The sequence below is a fragment of the Salmo salar genome, chromosome ssa01, assembly GCF_905237065.1.
Source record: "Salmo salar chromosome ssa01, Ssal_v3.1, whole genome shotgun sequence".
Lineage (NCBI taxonomy): Eukaryota > Metazoa > Chordata > Actinopteri > Salmoniformes > Salmonidae > Salmo > Salmo salar.
Genome location: NC_059442.1, coordinates 92,019,643 through 92,040,824, shown reverse-complemented (window position 1 = coordinate 92,040,824; position 21,182 = coordinate 92,019,643). Strand labels below are relative to the sequence as shown.

Sequence of the window (21,182 nt, the reverse complement as noted above, 5' to 3'; positions counted from 1 at the left end):
TCAGAGCGGCGGTATCTCACCAGCACTACCAGCATTAGAACCAGGAATACAACTTTCCCAAAGCGGATCCTTTGTTCGCACCACCCAGAGCAATTGAACTTATTCCAGAGGCTGACCCAAAACAACTCCGGCAAAGGAGAGGTACTCGAAGCGGTCTTCTAGTCCGACTTAGGAGGCGCACACACCACCCACCGCTTCCGAGTATATTACTCGCTAATGTTCAGTCCCTGGATAATAAAGTTGACGAGCTCAGGTCAAGGGTTTCTTTCCAGAGAGACATCATACAGGAACTCAAGTCCTTTTTTTCACCCAACCTAGAATACCTCGCAATCAAATGCCGACCGTATTATCTCCCAAAATAATTATCTTTGGTTATAGTCATGGCCGTGTATATCCCCCCGCAAGACAATACCACGACGGCCCTCAAGGAACTTCACTGGACTTTATTCAAACTGGAAACCATATACATTATCCTGATGCTGCATTTATTGTAGCTGGGGATTTTAACAAAGCACATTTGAGGAAAAAGCTGCCTAAATTCTATCAGCATATCGATGCTAGTACTCGTGCTGCTTAAACACTCAACAATTGCTCCATTTTGAGATGTTGTACCCACTGTGACTATTAAAACCTACCCTAACCAGAAACTGTGGATAGATGGTAGAATTTGTGCAAAACTGAAAGCGCGAACCACCACATTTAACCATGGCAAAGTGACTGGGAATATGGCAGAATACAAACAGAGTAGTCGTTCCCTCCGCAGGGCAATCAAACAGGCAAAACGTCAGTATAGAGACGAAGTGGAGTCGCAATTCAACAGCTCAGACATGAAACTTATGTGGCAGGGTCTACAGACAATCACGGACTACAAAAGGAAAACCAGCCACGTCACGGACACCGACGTCTTGCTTCCGGACAAGCTAAACACTTTGCCCGCTTTGAGGATAACACTGACGCGGCCCGCTACCAAGGACTGTGGGCTCTCCTTCTCCATGGCCGACGTAAGTAAGACATTTAAGCATGTTAACACTTGCCGGCCCAGACGGCATCACTAGCTGCGTTCTCAAAGCATGTGAAGACCAGCTGACTGGTGTGTTTACGGACATATTCAATCTCTCCCTATCCCAGTCTTCTGCCCCCACATACTTCAAGATGGCCACCATTGTTCCTGTACCCAAGAATGCAAAGGTAACTGAACTAAATGACTATCGCCCCGTAGCACTCACCTCTGTCATCATGAAGTGCTTTGAGAGACTAGTCAAGGATCATATCACCTCCAACCTACCTGAAACCCTAGACCCACTTCAATTTTTTTACCGCCCCAATAGGTCCACAGATGTTGCAATCGGCATCACACTGCACACTGCCCTATTCCATCTGGACAAGAGGAATACCTATGTAAGAATGCTGTTTGTTGACTATAGCTCGGCATTCAACACCATAGTACCCTCTAAGCCCTGGGTCTGAATACTGCCCTGTGCAATTGGGTCCTGGACTTCCTGACGGGCCGCCACCCCAGGTGGTGAAGGTAGGAAACAACACCTCCACTTCGCTGATCCTCAACACTGGGACCCCACAAGGGTGCGTGCTCAGCCCCCTCCCATACTCCCTGTTCACCCATGAATGCGTGGCCAAGCATTTCTCCAACACAATCATCAAGTTTGCAGACAACACAACAGTAGTAGGCTTGATTACCAACAACGACGAGACAGCCTACAGGGAGGAGGTGAGGGCTCTGGGAGTGTGTTGCCAGGAAAATAACCTCTCACTCAACGTCAACAAAACAAAGGAGATGATCATGGACTTCCGGAAACAGCAGAGGGAGCACCCCCCTATCCACATCGACAGGACAGCAGTGGAGATGGTGGAAAGTTTTAAGTTCCTCGGCATACACATCACTGACAAACTGAAATGGTCCACCCACTCAGGCAGCGTGGTGAAGAAGGCGCAACAGCACCTCTTCAACCTTGGGAGGCTGAAGAAATGTGGCTTGTCACCTAAAGCCCCCACAAACTTTTACAGAGGCACAATTGAGATCATCCTGTCGGGCTGTATCACCGCCTGGTACAGCAACTGCACCGCCCACACCCGCAGGGCTCTCCAGAGGGTGGTGCGGTCTGCACAACGCATCACCGGGGGCAAACTACCTGCCCTCCAGGACACCTACAGCACCCGATGTCACAGGAAGGCTAAAAAGATCATCAAGGCTATCAACCACCCGAGCCACTGCCTGTTCACCCCGCTGTTATCCAGAAGGCAAGGTCAGTACAGGTGCATCAAAACTGGGACCGAGAGACTGAAAAACAGCTTCTACCTCAAGGCCATTAAACTGTTAAATTGCCATCACTAGCACAGAGAGGCTGCTGCCTATATACATAGACTTGAAATCATTGGCCAATTTAATAAATGGAACACTAGTCACTTTAATAATGTTTACATATCTTACACTCATCTAAGAATTATATAATGTATTCTGTACTGTAATACTCTATCTTAGTCTATGCGGCTCTGACATTGCTCGTCTATATATTTATATATTCTTAATTCCATTCCTTTACCTTGATTTGTGTGTATTAGGTATATGTTGTGAAATTGTTAGATATTACTTAGATATGGCTGCACTGTCGGAACTAGAAGCACAATCATTTCGCTACACCCGCATTAACATCTGCTAAACACGTGTATGTGACCAATAAAATTTGTTTTGATTTTAATGGAGAGGGTATTTTCTCAACCAACATTTCTTACCCCTTACTGCTGTCTGAAAAAAAATGTGATTGGATGTCTGTCTTGAGTCAGATTAAACTAGGTATGACAAAGACTGAGGAGAAGGAGTTGGAGACAGAAAAGAGGCTGCTGGAAAAGGAGAAAGGGCTAGTTTTTTGGACCCCTTTTCATTTCAATGAAACTTTCCATACATATTTTCCCATGGTAGAAGTGTTCAGAAAGTGACTTTTTGGACCTGAATGGCAAAACATTCAGGAGATAGAGGTACTCAAAGTTGACCCATTTTGCATACACCACCCTATCATGACACATCCATGTCTTCATCACTGGAAAAGATAAACGGTTGAGTTTTATATCATTTAAAAGCTTACAAACAGGGTTGTCAAACTACTTAATCATTTCTTTACAATAAATTATCATTTTCTAACCTTTAACGTCAATGATCTAAAAACACATTTTTGTGTACCTTTAGATTTTACATCATCTTTAGATTGGACCCTATTTTATATCATTTTTAGATTAGACCCTATTTTACATAATGTTTAGATCAGACCCTATTTAACATCATTTTTAGATTAGACCTTAATTTACATCATCTTTAGATTGGACCCTATTTTATATCACTTTTAGATTAGACCCTATTTTACATTATCTTTAGATTAGACCGTATTTTACATCATCTGAGGTGTGTTGCAACTCAATATTAGGAAGGTGTTCTTCATGTTTTGTATTGACTGTGTATAGTTAACCAGATCTGTAATCATCATTATACAACCAACTAGTCAATGATGTTCTGTCAGGGATTATGAAACGAATGATGATGATGTTTCTATCCTGGAGCATCTGAGTGCATGTGAATTATCTGTGTCTGTCTTGGAAGATCTGAATGCATGTGAATTCTCTGTGTCTATCTTGAAACATCTGAATGCATGTGAATTCTCTGTGTCTATCTTGGAACATCTGAATGCATGTGAATTCTCTGTGTCTATCTTGGAACATCTGAATGCATGTGAATTCTCTGTGTCTATCTTGTGAATGCATGTGAATTCTCTGTGTCTATCTTGAAACATCTGAATGCTTGTGAATCTTTTTCTATATTTTTTCTATCCTATCCTCTATCCTTTCTATCCTTGAGTATCTGAATGCATGTGAAACTCTGTTTCTAACTTGGAGCATCTGAATGCATGTAAATCTCTGTTATTAAAACAGGAAGAGGGGTCTTTCAAATACATAGATGCTGCTGAGTCACCACACGCCTAAGGCGCGTCGTGTTCCCTTTTCTTCACTTCGTTTGTTGTCGTTGTCGCCCCCCCTGATTTGACTTGGGGCTGTGGATCATGGAAAGTTGTTCCCCCCTCGTTTTGACTTGGGGCTGTGGATCATGGATAATGAATAGTGTATAAGCCAGAGGGTTAGCTGCAGGCCACAACAGAACGGAAAGATTCCATGTCAATATTACACAATTTATTTTAGACTGTAGTTTAGGTTGAGACTTAAATGCTGGGTTTGATTACACACACACATCCAAACACACACACACACACACACACACACACACACACACACACACACACACACACACACACACACACACACACACACACACACACACACACACTGTATCTGACCTAAAAGCACAGGCCTGGTTTGTTTAGAGATTAACTGAGGTAAGGATGTTTGGAACAAATCACAGGGTGCTCTGTGGTGTACCACTTCCTGCTTCTACACCAATCTCACCTCTTGTTTGGTCCAAGATGGTCAAAATAGATTCCTTCCATATCTTGGGTTAGAACAGTGCATTTATGATGGGTATGTAACGTGTCAGAGTAGGAGTGCTGATCTAGGATCAGCCTTTTAGTGTCTACTCTATTACCCTCTCTGTGCCTGGGAGCTAACATTCTCATGCCTGACAATGGCAAGATAGATAATTACTAATGTACATTAACAATTAGGCTGCTAGGGTTGCTACTGTCAACACAGTGGATTAGCCACCATTAACCTTGTGTGGGTGGGTGGGTGTAGGTGGATGGTGACTGCCAGAATAATCATCCAGGACCATAATAAAGGACAGGTGTGGTGCTTACCAATAAACTAACAGTAACTGGTCGTCACTATGGTGTGACAGAGATTGCATTATATTAAGAGGAAGCAGCGATCTCATTAGAAAGCTATGAGCTGCTGTATCCTGGCTGCATGGTGTGGCCCAGTTAAATGAGCCGTGTGTGTGTGTGTGTGTGTGTGTGTGTGTGTGTGTGTGTGTGTGTGTGTGTGTGTGTGTGTGTGTGTGTGTTGCTGTTGTTGGGATATTGTTGTGATGCTTTAATGAAGGGAGACTGCTGCCATTTAAAGGGGAAAAAAACACTGACATTTGCAAGATGGCTGCAGCTTCACGCCGGGGCACATAATAAATGAATGCATGCATAATGAATTCCTTCACAAGAATAATTATAGTTTGAGCAGAGCAGCCGGTATGAATCTCTCTTCCCCCCCCCCTTATGGAACAATGTACTCACAAACAGAGGCTCATTAGTTGAACCTGTACGTATTCTTATTAAACCCAGGAGTTATTTAGCATTCAAAGAACAGTTTGTGTGTGTGGTGTGCATACATGTGTTTGATAGTCTACTTTGACATTAGTTTAGCCTCTTCTTCTTGTGTTCAGAGCACCAGTGACTTCTGTGTGACCCCAGACAAGTTCATCATGAACCAGACCAAGGACCTAATCAGTTCTGGTGAGTTAAAGACAAATTATGCTGTTAATGTCACTTTGATGAAGCTGTAATTTCAAGAGGATTTAAACCCACCTCTGGCTATAATCACATTCTTCTTAAAGAGATGTTATTGCTGAGTCTTTCTAACTTGTTGTTGGTGTCTCCTGTTCTCTACAGAGATAGTGCATTACTATCTGTACTGCAGCCAGGCCCTCCCCAACCCATTCCAGCAGGTACTACTCATCAGCACCAGCACCGTTTCAATGATACCTGCTTTGACCTCTGTCTCCCTGTTTCTCTCTCTTTTCCCGCCCTCCCTCCCTCCCTCCCTCCCTCCCTCCCTCGCCCCCTCCCTCCCTCTCTCGTGGGGTTCAGTAAGGTCTCTAAGCTTCTCAGGAGGAGGTTTTTAGGTCAGGGTGTCAGGCAGTGAGAGGCAGTGAGAAGTAGTCTTTCTCTCTCCAGCCTCAGCTAGCTCCATAACCCAGTGGACTTCAGCTCCTATTACGCTGTGCTTGTAGACATGCCCCTAAGGAGCAATACGCTGTGCTTGTAGACAAGATGCCCCTAAGGATCAATGGAATGCAGTAACAGAGTGCAGGTAAGCGTGACCCAGTCTGATAACCATCTCAGTCAGAACACACATGAGCACAGAGCTCACTGAGAAACACACACACACACACACACACACACACACACACACACACACACACACACACACACACACACACACACACACACACACACTTCCCTGACTCCTTTGTCCCAGATATTTCCAGCCTACCTGTAAATTGCAACATTGTACATTTTGTAATACATTGAAGCACCTTAACATATTATCTATTCAAGAGCACTAAACCTGTCAGTACTGTGTCTTCAGCTACGCCAGCCTGCCCTTGTAACTCACTACTGTTCTTTAAGTGAGTTATTGGATCGTAGACATGCTACCGAGACAAAATGACAATGTTAGATGGCAGGAGATACATGAAGGCTGCTGCTATGGTTGCTGGTTTGGGGTAATTCAATTAAGCACTGTCTGTGCCAGTGGGCACTTATTGCACCAGTCTATTTTGTAATGGTTGGGAAAACTGTTTTGATTTAGATGTCGTTTGATGATTTAAATGTTTGAGTCATACCGTTCACACTACGGCCAGAATTCCTTAGATCCATTTTAGGGCTAAATTCATGAGGTTCCCAGTCTACTGGCTGTTCTGGGGTGGAGCGCGCAGAGCAGACCGACCAGATTCTGGTGGATGACGGACTTGCTGTTAATGATTGGGCTTTTGTTGCCCTCTGCTGGACTAAAGCTAAACTGACAAGCCCACTAATGTATGATAATTACAATATCCAGAAGTTGACATGTTGTTTTGTGTGTGTGTGTGTTTGCAGTCTCTGACCATCTTCCAGAGGTCTCTGACCACCATGCAGATACAGATACAGGGCCTGCTGCAGTTCGCTGTGCCTCTCTTCCCTACCGCCGAGGTCAGTGTTTCATTTTCCTGTGTTATAGTGAGACCGCCCGTGTAAGCGTTGAATGTTATGAGTACTGAATCCTACACTTGTCTTTTCCACAGAGAGACCTACTGGGCATTCAGCACCTACTCAACTCATCAGAGGCTAGCCTCCACCAGCTAACTGCCCTACTGGACTGTAGAGGACTCAACAAGGTGCAGTCACGTAGGCAGACATGTATACATCATGGGTACAGTAGTACACTACTGGATACCAATGCACGGCAGCACTGTCAATGTATCTAGTTCTACAGGATGGTGACTCTGCTGTGTACATATGCAATGCCAGGATTGTGGGTTCGATTCCCAGGGCCACCCATGCGTCAAATGTTTGCATGACTCTAAGTCCCTTTGGAAAAAAAACTTCTGCTAAATGGCATTTATTATTATTATTGTTATTATATGATATAATATATACTTCACAACATCTCTCAGATTGTCTGCTCTCTGCTAATGTGTGTGTGTGTGTGTGTGTGTGTGTGTGTTTTTTTCTTTGTCCACGCTGTAGGACTACCTGGATGCCCTGATCGGTGTGTGTTATGATGGGGTAGAGGGCCTGCTCTACCTCTGCCTCTTCTCCATCCTGGCAATTTGTGCCTTTTGTGCCATGCTGTGTGCCATCCCCCGGGCATGGACACATATCGCCAGCAGGTTAGGAGGGGCCCTCCCACTGAGTCCCTTTCATTACATCTACATGACATTTTAGTCATTTAGCAGACACTCTTCTCCAGAGCATTGTACTATCAGTGCATTCAAATAAAGTAGGTTAAACAACCACTGTCACGATCATAATCACCAGAATAGTAAACCAGAGCTAGTAAGAATCAGTCACTCTCTTTCTCTCTATCACCCTTTTATACAACCACAGTGTATATATATATATAACCAGAGTGTATATACAGTTGAAGTCGGAAGTTTACATACACTTAGGTTGGAGTCATTAAAACTCATTTTTCAACCACTCCACAAATTTCTTGTTAACAAACTATAGTTTTGGCAAACTTTGTGCATGACACAAGTCATTTTTCCAACAATTGTTTACAGACAGATTATTTCACTTATAATTCACTGTATCACAATTCCAGTGGGTCAGAAGTTTACATACACTAAGTTGACTGTTCCTTTAAACTGCTTAGAAAATTCCAGAAAATGATGTCATGGCTTTAGAAGCTTCATGTAGGCTAATTTACATCATTTGAGTCAATAGGAGGTGTACCTGTGGATGTATTTCAAGGCCTACCTTCAAACTCAGTGCCTCTTTGCTTGTCATCATGGGAAAATCAAAAGAAAGCAGCCAAGACCTCAGAAGAAAATTGTAGACCTCCACAAGTCTGGTTCATCTTTGGGAGCAATTTCCAAACGCCTGAAGGTACCACGTTAATCTGTACAAACAATAGTACGCAAGTATAAACACCATGGTACCACGCAGCCGTCATACCACTCAGGAAGAAGATGCGTTCTGTCTCCTAGAGATGAACGTACTTTGGTGCGAAAAGTGCAAATCAATCCCAGAACAACAGCAAAGGTGCTGGAGGAAACAGGTACAAAAGTATCTATATCCACAGTAAAACAAGTCTTATATCGCCATAACCTGAAAGGCCGCTCAGCAAGGAAGAAGCCACTGCTCCAAAACCGCCATAAAAAAGTCACACTACGGTTTGCAACTGCACATGGGGACAATGATCATACTTTTTGGAGAAATGTCCTCTGGTCATTATATAACTGTTTGGCCAAAATGACCATCGTTATGTTTGGAGGAAAAAGGGGGAGGCTTGCAAGCCGAAGAACACCATCCCAAGCACGGGGGTGGCAGCATCATGTTGTGGGGATGCTTTCCTGCAGGAGGATCTGGTGCACTTCACAAAATAGATGGCTTCATGAGGCAGGAAAATGATGTGGATATATTGAAGCAACATCTCAAGACATCAGTCAGGAAGTTGAAGCTTGGTCGCAAATGGGTCTTCCAAATGGACAATGACCCAAAGCATACTTCCAAAGTTGTGGCAAAATGGCTTAAGGACAACAAAGTCAAGGTATTGGAGTGGCCATCCCAAAGCCCTGACCTCAATCCTATAGAAAATGTGTGGGCAGAATTGAAAAAACATGTGCGAGCAAAGAGGCCTATAAACCTGATTCAGTTACACCAGCTCTGTCAGGAGGAATGGGCCAAAATTCACCCAACTTATTGTGGGAAGCTTGTGGAAGGCTACTCGAAACGTTTGACCCAAGTTAAACAATTTAAAGGCAATGCTACCAAATACTAATTGAGTGTATGTTAACTTCTGACCCACTGGGAATGTGATGAAAGAAATAAAAGCTGAAATAAATCATTCTCTACTATTATTCTAACATTTCACTTTCTTAAATTAAAGTGGTGATCTTAACTGACCTAAGACAGGGAATCTTTACTAGGATTAAATGTCAGGAATTGTGAAAAACGGAGTTTAAATGTATTTGGCTAAGGTGTATGTAAACTTCCGACTTCAAAACACACACAAATATATATATATATACACATACAGTGGGGCAAAAAAGTATTTAGTCAGCCACCAATTGTGCAAGTTCTCCCACTTAAAAAGATGAGAGAGGCCTGTAATTTTCATCATAGGTACACTTCAACTATGACAGACAAAATGAGAAAAAAAATCCAGAAAATCACATTGTAGGATTTTTTATGAATTTATTTGCAAAGTATGGTGGAAAATAAGTATTTGGTCAATAACAAAAGTTTATCTCAATACTTTGTTATATACCCTTTGTTGGCAATGACACAAGTCAAATGTTTTCTGTAAGTCTAAACAAGGTTTTCACACACTGTTGCTGGTATTTTGGCCCATTCCTCCATGCAGATCTCCTCTAGAGCAGTGATGTTTTGGGGCTGTCGCTGGGCAACACGGACTTTCAACTCCCTCCAAAGATTTTCTATGGGGTTGCGATCTGGAGACTGGCTAGGCTACTCCAGGACCTTGAAATGCTTCTTACGAAGCCACTCCTTCGTTGCCCGGGCGGTGTGTTTGGGATCATTGTCATGCTGAAAGACCCAGCCACGTTTCATCTTCAATGCCCTTGCTGATGGAAGGAGGTTTTCACTCAAAATCTCACGATACATGGCACCATTCATTCTTTCCTTTACACGGATCAGTCTTCCTGGTCCCTTTGCAGAAAAACAGCCCCAAAGCATGATGTTTCCACCCCCATGCTTCACAGTAGGTATGGTGTTCTTTGGATGCAACTCAGCATTCTTTGTCCTCCAAACACGACGAGTTGAGTTTTTACCAAAAAGTTATATTTTGGTTTCATCTGACCATATGACATTCTCCCAATCCTCTTCTGGATCATCCAAATGCTCTCTAGCAAACTTCAGATGGGCCTGGACATGTACTGGCTTAAGCAGGGGGACACGTCTAGCACTGCAGGATTTGAGTCCCTGGTAGGCTTTGTTACTTTGGACCCAGTTCTCTGCAGGTCATTCACTAGGTCCCCCCGTGTGGTTCTGGGATTTTTGCTCACCATTCTTGTGATCATTTTGACCCCACGGGGTGAGCTCTTGCGTGGAGCCCCAGATCGAGGGAGATTATCAGTGGTCTTGTATGTCTTCCATTTCCTAATAATTGCTCCCACAGTTGATTTCTTCAAACCAAGCTGCTTACCTATTGCAGATTCAGTCTTCCCAGCCTAGTGCAGGTCTACAATTTTGTTTCTGGTGTCCTTTGACAGCTCTTTGGTCTTGGCCATAGTGGAGTTTGGAGTGTGACTGTTTGAGGTTGTGGACAGGTGTCTTTTATACTGATAACAAGTTCAAACAGGTGCCATTAATACAGGTAACGAGTGGAGGACAGAGGAGCCTCTTAAAGAAGAAGTTACAGGTCTGTGAGAGCCAGAAATCTTGCTTGTTTGTAGGTGACCAAATACTTATTTTCCACCATAATTTGCAAATAAATTCATAAAAGATCCTACAATGTGATTTTCTGGATTTTTTTCCCTCATTTTGTCTGTCATAGTTGACGTGTACCTATGATGAAAATTACAGGCCTCTCTCATCTTTTTAAGTGGGAGAACTTGCACAATTGGTGGCTGACTAAATACTTTTTTGCCCCACTGTATATACACATATATATATATATATATATATATATATATATATATATATATATATACACACTGCTCAAAAAAATAAAGGGAACAGTTAAACAACACAATGTAACTCCAAGTCAATCACACTTCTGTGAAATCAAACTGTCCACTTAGGAAGCAACACTGATTGACAATACATTTCACATGCTGTTGTGCAAATGGAATAGACAACAGGTGGAAATTATAGGCAATTAGCAAGACACCCCCAATAAAGGAGTGGTTCTGCAGGTGGGGACCACAGACCACTTCTCAGTTCCTATGCTTCCTGGCTGATGTTTTGGTCACTTTTGAATGCTGGCGGTGCTTTCACTCTAGTGGTAGCATGAGACGGAGTCTACAACCCACACAAGTGGCTCAGGTAGTGCAGCTCATCCAGGATGGCACATCAATGCGAGCTGTGGCAAGAAGGTTTGCTGTGTCTGTCAGCGTAGTATCCAGAGCATGGAGGCGCTACCAGGAGACAGGCCAGTACATCAGGAGACGTGGAGGAGGCCGTAGGAGGGCAACAACCCAGCAGCAGGACCGCTACCTCCGCCTTTGTGCAAGGAGGAGCAGGAGAAGCACTGCCAGAGCCCTGCAAAATGACCTCCAGCAGGCCACAAATGTGCATGTGTCTGCTCAAATGGTCAGAAACAGACTCCATGAGGGTGGTATGAGGGCCCGACGTCCACAGGTGGGGGTTGTGCTTACAGCCCAACACCGTGCAGGACGTTTGGCATTTGCCAGAGAACACCGAGATTGGCAAATTCGCCACTGGCGCCCTGTGCTCTTCACAGATGAAAGCAGGTTCACACTGAGCACATGTGACAGAGTCTGGAGACGCCGTGGAGAACGTTCTGCTGCCTGCAACATCCTCCAGCATGACCGGTTTGGCGGTGGGTCAGTCATGATGTGGGGTGGCATTTCTTTGGGGGGCCGCACAGCCCTCCATGTGCTCGCCAGAGGTAGCCTGACTGCCATTAGGTACCGAGATGAGATCCTCAGACCCCTTGTGAGACCATATGCTGGTGCGGTTGGCCCTGGGTTCCTCCTAATGCAAGACAATGCTAGACCTCATGTGGCTGGAGTGTGTCAGCAGTTCCTGCAAGAGGAAGGAATTGATGCTCGCCCGTTCCCCAGACCTGAATCCAATTGAGCACATCTGGGACATCATGTCTCGCTCCATCCACCAACGCCACATTGCACCACAGACTGTCCAGGAGTTGGCGGATGCTTTAGTCCAGGTCTGGGAGGAGATCCCTCAGGAGACCATCCGCCACCTCATCAGGAGCATGCCCAGGCATTGTAGGGAGGTCATACAGGCACGTGGAGGCCACACTACTGAGCCTCATTTTGACTTGTTTTAAGGACATTACATCAAAGTTGGATCAGCCTGTAGTGTGGTTTTCCACTTCAATTTTGAGTGTGACTCCAAATCCAGACCTCCATGGGTTGATAAATTGGATTTCCATTGATTATTTTTGTGTGATTTTGTTGTCAGCACATTCAACTATGTAAAGAAAAAAGTATTTAATAAGATTATTTTTTTCATTCAGATCTAGGATGTGTTGTTTAAGTGTTCCCTTTATTTTTTTGAGCAGTATATATACAGTACCAGTCAAGAGTTTGGACACACCTTCTATCTTGAAGTAAAATGTTTTGTTGTTGTTGAGATTCTTCAAAGTAGCAAGCCTTTGCCTTGATTACAGCTTTGCACAATCTTGGCATTCTCTCAACAAGCTTCATGAGGTGCATTGGAATGCATTTCAATTACCTGGAATGCATTTCAATTAACAGGTGTGCCTTGTCAAAAGATAATTTGTGGACGTAGGGGTGGTATACAGAAGATAGCCCTATTTGGTAAAAGACCAATTCCATAGTATGGCAAGAACAGCTCAAATAAGCAAAGAGAAACTACAGTCAATCATTACTTTAAGACTTGAAGGTCAGTTAATAGGGAAAACTTCAAGAACAAGTGCAGTCGCAAAAACCATCAAGCGCTATGATGAAACTGGCTCTCATGAGGACCACCACAGGAATGGAAGACCCAGAGCTACCTCTGCTGCAGAGGATATGTTCATTAGAGTTAACTGCACCTCAGAAATTGCAGCCCAAATAAATGCTTCACAGAGTTCAAGTAACAGACACATCTCAACATCAACTGTTCAGAGGAGACTGTGTGAATCAGACCTTCATGGTCAAATTGCTGAAAAAAATCACTACTAAAGGACACCAATAAGAAGAAGAGACTTGCTTGGGCCAAGAAACACAAGCAATGGACATTAAACCAGTGGAAATTTGTCCTTTGGTCTGGAGATGTTTGGTTCCAGCCGCCGTGTCTTTGTGAGATGTGGTGTGGGTGAATGGATGATCTCTGCATGTGTTTTTCCCACCGTAAAGCATGGAGGAGGAGGTATAGTGGTGTGGGGGTGCTTTGCTGGGACACGGTCAGTGATTTATTTAGAATTCAAGGCACACATAACCAGCATGGCTACAACAGTATTCTGCAGCGATACACTACCCCATCTGTTTTGCGCTTAGTGGGACTATCATTTGTTTTTCAACAGGACAGTGACCCAACACACCTCCAGGCTGTGTAAGGGATATTTGATCAAGAAGGAGAGTAATGGAGTGCTGCATCAGATGACCTGGCCTCCACAATCCCCCGACCTCAACCAAATTGAGATGGTTTGGGATGAGTCGGACCGCAGAGTGAAGGAAAAGCAGCCAACAAGTGCTCAGCATATGTGGGAACTCCTTCAAGACAGTTGGAAAAGCATTCCAGGTGAAGCTGGTTGAGAGAATTCCAAGAATCTGCAATGCTGTCATCAAGGCAAAGAGTGGCTATTTTAAGTATCTCAAATCGAAAAGATATTTGGATTTGTTTAACACTTTTTTTGGTTACTACATGATTCCATATGTGTTATTTCATAGTTTTGATGTCTTCACTATTATTCTAGAATGTAAGAAAATAGTAAAAATAAAGAAAAACCCTTGAATGCGTAGGTGTTCTAAAACTTTTGACCGGTTGTGTGTGCATATATATATATATATATATATATATATATATATATAACACTACCGTTTGGGGTCACTTTGAAGTGTCCTTGTTTTCCATGAAAATATACATGAAATGAGTTGCAAAATTAATAGGAAATATAGTCAAGACGTTGACAAGGTTATAAATAATCAATTTTAATTGATATAATAATTGTGTCCTTTAAACTTAGCTTTTAGTCAAAGAATCCTCCATTTGCGGCAATTACAGCCTTGCAGACCTTTGTCATTCTAGTTGTCAATTTATTGAGGTCATCTGAAGAGATTTCACCCCATGCTTCCTGAAGCACCTCCCACAAGTTGGACTGGCTTGATGGGCACTTCTTACGTACCATACGGTGAAGCTGCTCCCACAAACAGCTCAATAGGGTTGATATCCGGTGACTGTGCTGGCCACTCATTATAGACAGAATATCAGCTGACTGCTTCTTCCTTAAATAGTTATTGCATAGTTTGTAGCTGTGCTTTGGGTCATTGTCCTGTTGTAGGAGGAAATTGGCTCCAATTAAGCGCCTTCCACAGGGTATGGCATGGTGTTGCAAAATGGAGTGATAGCATTCCTTCTTCAAGATCCCGTTTACCCTGTACAAATTTCCCACTTTACCACAACCAAAGTACCCCCAGACCTTCACATTGCCTCCACCATGCTTGACAGATGACGTCAAGCACTCCTCCAGCATCTTTTCATTTTTTCTGCGTCTCACGAATGTTCTTTGTGATCGTCTGTTTAGATTCGTCTGTCCATAACACTTTTTTCCAATCTTACTTATCAATTTCTCACATGGAATAGCCTTCATTTCTCAGAACATGAATAGACAGACGAGTTTCAGAAGAAAGTGCTTTGGTTCTGGCCATTTCGAACATGTAATCAAACCCACAAATGCTGATGCTCCAGATACTGAACTAGTCTAAAGAAGGCCAGTTTTATTGCTCTTTAATCAGAACAACAGTTTTCAGCTGTGCTAACATAATTGCAAAAGGGTTTTCTAATTGTCAATTAGCCTTTTAAAATTCTAAACTTGGATTAGCTAACACAACGTGCCATTGGAACACAGGAGTGATTGTTGCTGATAATGGGCCTATGTAGATATTCCATAAAAAAGCAGCCGTTTCCAGCTACAATAGTAATTTACAACATTAACAATGTCTACACTGTATTTCTGATCAATTTTATGTTATTTTAATGGATGAAAAATGTGCTTTTCTTTCAAAAACAAGGACATTTCTAAGTGACCCCAAACTTTTGAACGGTAGTGTATATATATGTATATATATATATATATATATATATATATATATATATATATATATATATATATATATATATATATATATATATATATATATATATATATATATATATATATATATATATATATATATATATATATATATATATATATATATACATACAGTGCATTTGGAAAGTATTCAGACCCCTTGACTTTTTTCACATAAAAAAAATACATCAGAAATATCACATTTCAAATCATATCCAATTGTATTAGTCTGGAGTATTTACATACGTTTTCAGACCCTTTACTCAATACTTTGTTGAAGCACCTTTGGCAGTGATTACAGCCTCGAGTCTTCTTGTGTATAATGCTACAAGCTCGGCACAGCTGTATTTTGCGAGTTTCTCCCATTCTTCTCTGCAGATCCTCTCAAGCTCTGTCAGGCTGGATGGGGTCACTGCACAGCTATTTTCAGGTCTCTACAGAGATGTTAGATCGGGTTTAAGTCCAGGCTCTGGCTGGGCCACTCAAGGACATTGTGAGACTTGTCCCGAAACCACTCCTCTTTATCTTGACTGTGTGCTTAGGGCCGTATATATACATATAGAACCAGAGTGTGTACAGTACATCCGTTGTGTTTTTACTGTATGTACACCTTACAAGTCACTAAATCATCTATGTTGCTCGACTCCACCCTTTTTCTTCTCTCCAGGGAGCGTGATTATGACGATATAGACGAGGGTGACCCGTTTAACCCTCAGGCCAGACGCGTGATGACCCACAACTCCAACCATGCCACCAACATGCACAGCTTCTGCAGCTACAGCAGCAGTGTGGGCAGCCAGAGCAGCCTTCACCAGCCTGCCGCCCAGGCTGCCCAGGCTGTGTCCAACGCACCTGTCTCAGAGTACATGTGAGTCCAGCCCTGGCCTGGTTTTGACTGTATGGTAATGCTATACGTATGAACATACTGAAGCTAAAATAAAGCTAACTGTAAACTGTAAGAATCATGCTCGCTAAGAAGGCCTACTGGCCCAGAGTGATATGTTATTGGCTAGATTTTTGGTGATTGGGAATGTTTGTTTAGCAGACGCTTTATCTCTCTCTCCCTCTCTTTCTCCCTCCTCAGGAACCAGTCAGCGTTGTTCGGGGGAAACCCGCGGTATGAGAACGTTCCTCTGATCGGGAGAGGCTCTCCGCCCCCTTCGGTGCGTTGGGTCCCAGAGGCCAAGCCCTAGAAATCTTCAAATAATATGTTTGCAGGAAAGTCCTTGCGAATGATTTTGCCGAAGATGGTTGGGGTCAATTCCAATGAGGAGAATTGAAATTGAAATTTCAGTATGCTTCCTGAATTGACTAAATTGAAATTGAATTGACCCCAACCCGGATGCCACTCTCCCACATACTATCAAGTCAATCAGCATTGTAATACTGATCTTTCTCTCATCACCAGGATTTCTGTTCTGTTATTTAATTCTGATTCAGTGACCCGCTAGGACTTCTTCCTGCGTCTATTTTCTGTTTGTAGTGTCAACTCTGGTAAAGAGTTCCCCCATATGATGCTCTCTACATGATGCCTTCCTTAACTTGCTCAAGTCAATGTTACTTTTAGGTTGTTTAAATGGTTGTTGTAGTTGGTTTCTCACGAGTTATGACGTCCACATGATAACATATTTCCAGTTAGGATTTTGATCATGATCATCAGTTTGATCACATATCAAATTAAATTAAAGTTTGATTAGGGACGTATCAGTGAGAACTCCGCTAACGTTGTACCTTTATCTGTCTGTCTAACATAGTTGTAGATTGTGACTCTTTACAGAGGGAATAGGACAGTGAGAGAGAAGTTTAACATAGGTATACTGTAGTGTACATGTTCATGCATTTAAGATGAGATGGAAGCGTGTTATTTAGACCAATGCCCAGGGGAAGATCTCACAGGTGTCAGTCCCTAGTTGGTCACTTTACTTCTCTCTAAAGGTCAGTCTCTCTCTCTCTCTCTCTCTCTCTCTGGTCCTCATGATAAATTCACCTCCCTTTGGGGCCTCGTAATGGCAGCTATTTAGATCAATTACCCTCTCCTGTCTCCTTTCAAAGGCCTGCTGTGCCTAATGGAATTTCATGAAAAGACATATCTTATGGGTATCTGAGCCTGTTTAAATCTACTGTAGCTGCCTGCCATCCTTCCCATGGGATGATGTATTTGTAGTTGACTGAATGTAAGGTTTATTACCTTAGACTAACGCTGAGTCCCAAATGGCACCCATATGGCTCCTGTCAAAAGCAGTGGACTATATAGGGAATAGGGTGCCATTTGGGATGCATCATTGAGTGTTATACCGTATCTACCTTGGTGTTTTCCCCTGCCCTATCTCTCTACTACCAGTCTCTAGCCAAGAAGCTGTGATGATCTCACTGGTAATGTCATGTGGTGACCTCTGGACATACCTACCTTCTACGGGGCGTGGCACTCTACCTTTTCAGCTAACAGCTTCTTTTATATTGTTTATTTGTTTGTTTGTTGTTTATATGTTTGTTTGTATTTCATTTCTTTCTTCTTTTTTTTATCAACTTTTGGAGGTATACACTCAGCAATTTAGAAACGGAGTAAGTTGTTTTCTGCTCCTCTTTGGACCTCTCTGTTGTCTGAAGGATAAGATAGACTCCCAGTTGCTTTTCCCCCTGCCTCCGTTTCAAATCATAAAATGTTTATTCATCTCCATTTTCATTTTGGTACTGCATTTTCTATTTCACATCTGGCATGGCTTTGAACTATCAACCTTACTGTTCAGGACATCATCATCATGACATCATTATCATCACCGTCATCATTCCAGTTGTATGTTTGACCCAGTCAGGTCTGTCTCCCCCCGCTGTTGGGATTGTGGTGGTGTAACCTATCCTCACGTCTCCTCCCTGGGTTGGGACATTCAGAGACAGATCAGCAGTCCTATGTGTGCATGGCGTAAACCTTCCCTTCCCGATATTCCCCCTGTTTCACCTACTGTCTGAGAAGGCTTGGTCCAAAAGGAGGGGCCTACAGTGTTGTCTGACTCCCAGTCCCCTCAACTGATGTGTTAGAATGCTTGCATTAGGCACCCTATTGTCTTCCCTACCTCCCCTTTCTTTCTGTCTAGCTGGCTAAATACTGTTCTGAAAGTGTCCTGTGTTCTTCTATACTGTTGTCATTCACTATACGTTACCTGGTGTTGTCTCTAATTGTGCGTCCTGTGACATTCTGTTTCCCACAGTACTCCCCCAGCATGAGGGCTACATACCTGTCCATGACTGAGGACCAGATCAGACACTTTGGGAATGATTTCCAGGCATAGAGCTGCTCCTCCCTCCCTCCTCCTCTTTAATCTCTGCCATCTCCAAGAGGGTTCTCAAACAGGCAAACACACATACACACAACTACTCCAGCAGTGTGTGACTTTGTGGCTGCTACACGGACCCACTTCTCGTCCAACTCACTGGACTGGACCAAGGCCTGATATGAGGAAAGGTGTCACACACACAGTTGTCCCATCCCAAATCCCAGAGCCCAGTGTCTATGTCTTAGTCACCATGACTCCAGCCCATAGAATTAGAATGATTGTATTATGTGATTCTATTCATTCTATTTCAGTTCTCCCTTGCTGTCTCCAGAGAATGCAGCAATGCAAAGCCCTACTATTCCACTTCCACGTCGCATGTTGTGTCCACTGTCTGAAGGTGTAGTCTAAAGAAATTCTGCCGAAGTTCTCTTGGAAATAACACTGAACTTTTCTAATAGCTTTAGATTGAAATATTTTGGTTTGTCTGCAGCATTTGTTTTAGGCAAGACTTTTGAAAATGTAAGGTAGAGAAATTATATTTTTTTTATATTCATTTAATTTGACCTATAACATCAAACTTACAACAGGTCCTTAGGCCACCAATTCAGTATGTGAGTCCTTATATTTCCCAGCTCTTTGTGTAGTAGTGTTGAAAAAAAATGTTAAAATGGAAATTGTCATAATAATGATTTCTTTTAAAAACACTAGCTTGAGTCATTCACTCTGTCGAGACAATAGCAACTTTTACAGGAAATTGCTTTTATAATGATCTATTGTTTAGATACTAATGATTTGATTAGTCTATTTTGAAATTAAACTTCTTATAACACATATGTTAAGAATGGAAGCATGTTTTTGTGCCTATAACCACTCCCTATTCACCTAAACAGATGTTCTATAATAGCTACTGTAGGTCTATGACTGTTAAGTCAAAAGGAGGGACCATACTATGACTGTTGATACCTGATACTCCAACCCATTTGTATTTGATGAAATTGGCCAAGAACAAGTACATCAGAAATGACATTCACACTCTTAGAACTGGAAAGTGTCTACTGTCAAAGGGTCCTCCCTTTTCCTCCACTGCTACAAAAAACACATACTGTATATGCCGTAATAGTAGTTATATGTTTCCACATACACCTCAGACCTAAACCTTGTGAAGCACAAACCTAACCCTGACTGTATGGTAGGGCCTGGGATAGTGGCCCTACAACTATGCCCTCCCAACACTATGCCCTCCCAGCACAACACTATGCCCTCCCAACACTATGCCCTCCCAGCACTACACTATGCCCTCCCAACACTACACTATGCCCTCCCAGCACTACACTATGCCCTCCCAGCACTACACTATGCCCTCCCAACACTATGCCCTCCCAACACTATGCCCTCCCAACACTATGCCCTCCCTACACTATGCCCTCCCTACACTATGCCCTCCCAACACTACACTATGCCCTCCCAACACTACACTATGCCCTCCCAACACTACACTATGCCCTCCCAGCACTACACTATGCCCTCCCAGCACTACACTATGCCCTCCCAGCACTATGCCCTCCCAGCACTATGCCCTCCCAGCACACTATGCCCTCCCTACACTATGCCCTCCCCTACACTATGCCCTCCCAACACTACGCCCCACTATGCCCTCCCAACACTATGCCCTCCCAGCACTATGCCCTCCCAACACTATGCCCTCCCTACACTATGCCCTCCCAACACTACACTATGCCCTCCCTACACTATGCCCTCCCAGGACTACACTATGCCCTCCCAACACTATGCCCTCCCAACACTATGCCCTCCCTACACTATGCCCTCCCAACACTACACTATGCCCTCCCTACACTATGCCCTCCCAGGACTACACTATGCCCTCCCAACACTATGCCCTCCCAACACTATGCCCTCCCAACACTACTTGCCCTCCCAACACTATGCCCTCCCTACACTATGCCCTCCCACACTACACTATGCCCTCCCAACACTATGCCCTCCCAACACTACACTATGCCCTCCCTACACTACACTATGCCCTCCCAACACTATGCCCTCCCAACACTACACTATGCCCTCCCTACACTATGCCCTCCCTACACTACACTATGCCCTCCCAACACTACACTATGCCCTCCCAACACTATGCCCTCCCTACACTATGCCCTCCCAACACTATGCCCTCCCAACACTACACTATGCCCTCCCTACACTATGCCCTCCCAACACTACACTATGCCCTCCCTACACTATGCCCTCCCAACACTATGCCCTCCCTACACTATGCCCTCCCAACACTACACTATGCCCTCCCAGCACTACACTATGCCCCCAACCTTCCTCCCTACACTATGCCCTCCCAACACTATGCCCTCCCAGCACTACACTATGCCCTCCCAACACTATGCACTCCCAACACTATGCCCTCCCAACACTATGCCCTCCCAACACTATGCCCTCCCAACACTACACTATGCCCTCCCAACACTATGCCCTCCCAACACTATGCCC

The 21,182-nt window shown here is 43.5% G+C and overlaps 1 protein-coding gene across 2 annotated transcripts in view; it reads left to right on the top strand.

Moving 5' to 3' along the window:
• Positions 1-19,501, top strand: part of LOC106610147 (protein tweety homolog 2-like) — a 98,487-nt gene extending 78,986 nt beyond the window's left edge. Inside the window, exons 7-15 of one of the 2 annotated variants that reach the window (XM_014209326.2) lie at positions 5,390-5,459; positions 5,616-5,671; positions 6,825-6,917; positions 7,010-7,102; positions 7,455-7,597; positions 16,064-16,264; positions 16,481-16,559; positions 17,932-17,958; positions 18,603-19,501. In XM_014209326.2, coding sequence (XP_014064801.1) covers positions 5,390-5,459; positions 5,616-5,671; positions 6,825-6,917; positions 7,010-7,102; positions 7,455-7,597; positions 16,064-16,264; positions 16,481-16,559; positions 17,932-17,958; positions 18,603-18,683 — 843 coding nt within the window. In that variant the 3' untranslated portion in view covers positions 18,684-19,501. The remainder of the gene's footprint in view (positions 1-5,389; positions 5,460-5,615; positions 5,672-6,824; positions 6,918-7,009; positions 7,103-7,454; positions 7,598-16,063; positions 16,265-16,480; positions 16,560-17,931; positions 17,959-18,602) is intronic. The other variant, XM_014209327.2, reaches the window with a different exon arrangement.
• The last annotated feature ends 1,681 nt before the right edge of the window (positions 19,502-21,182 follow it).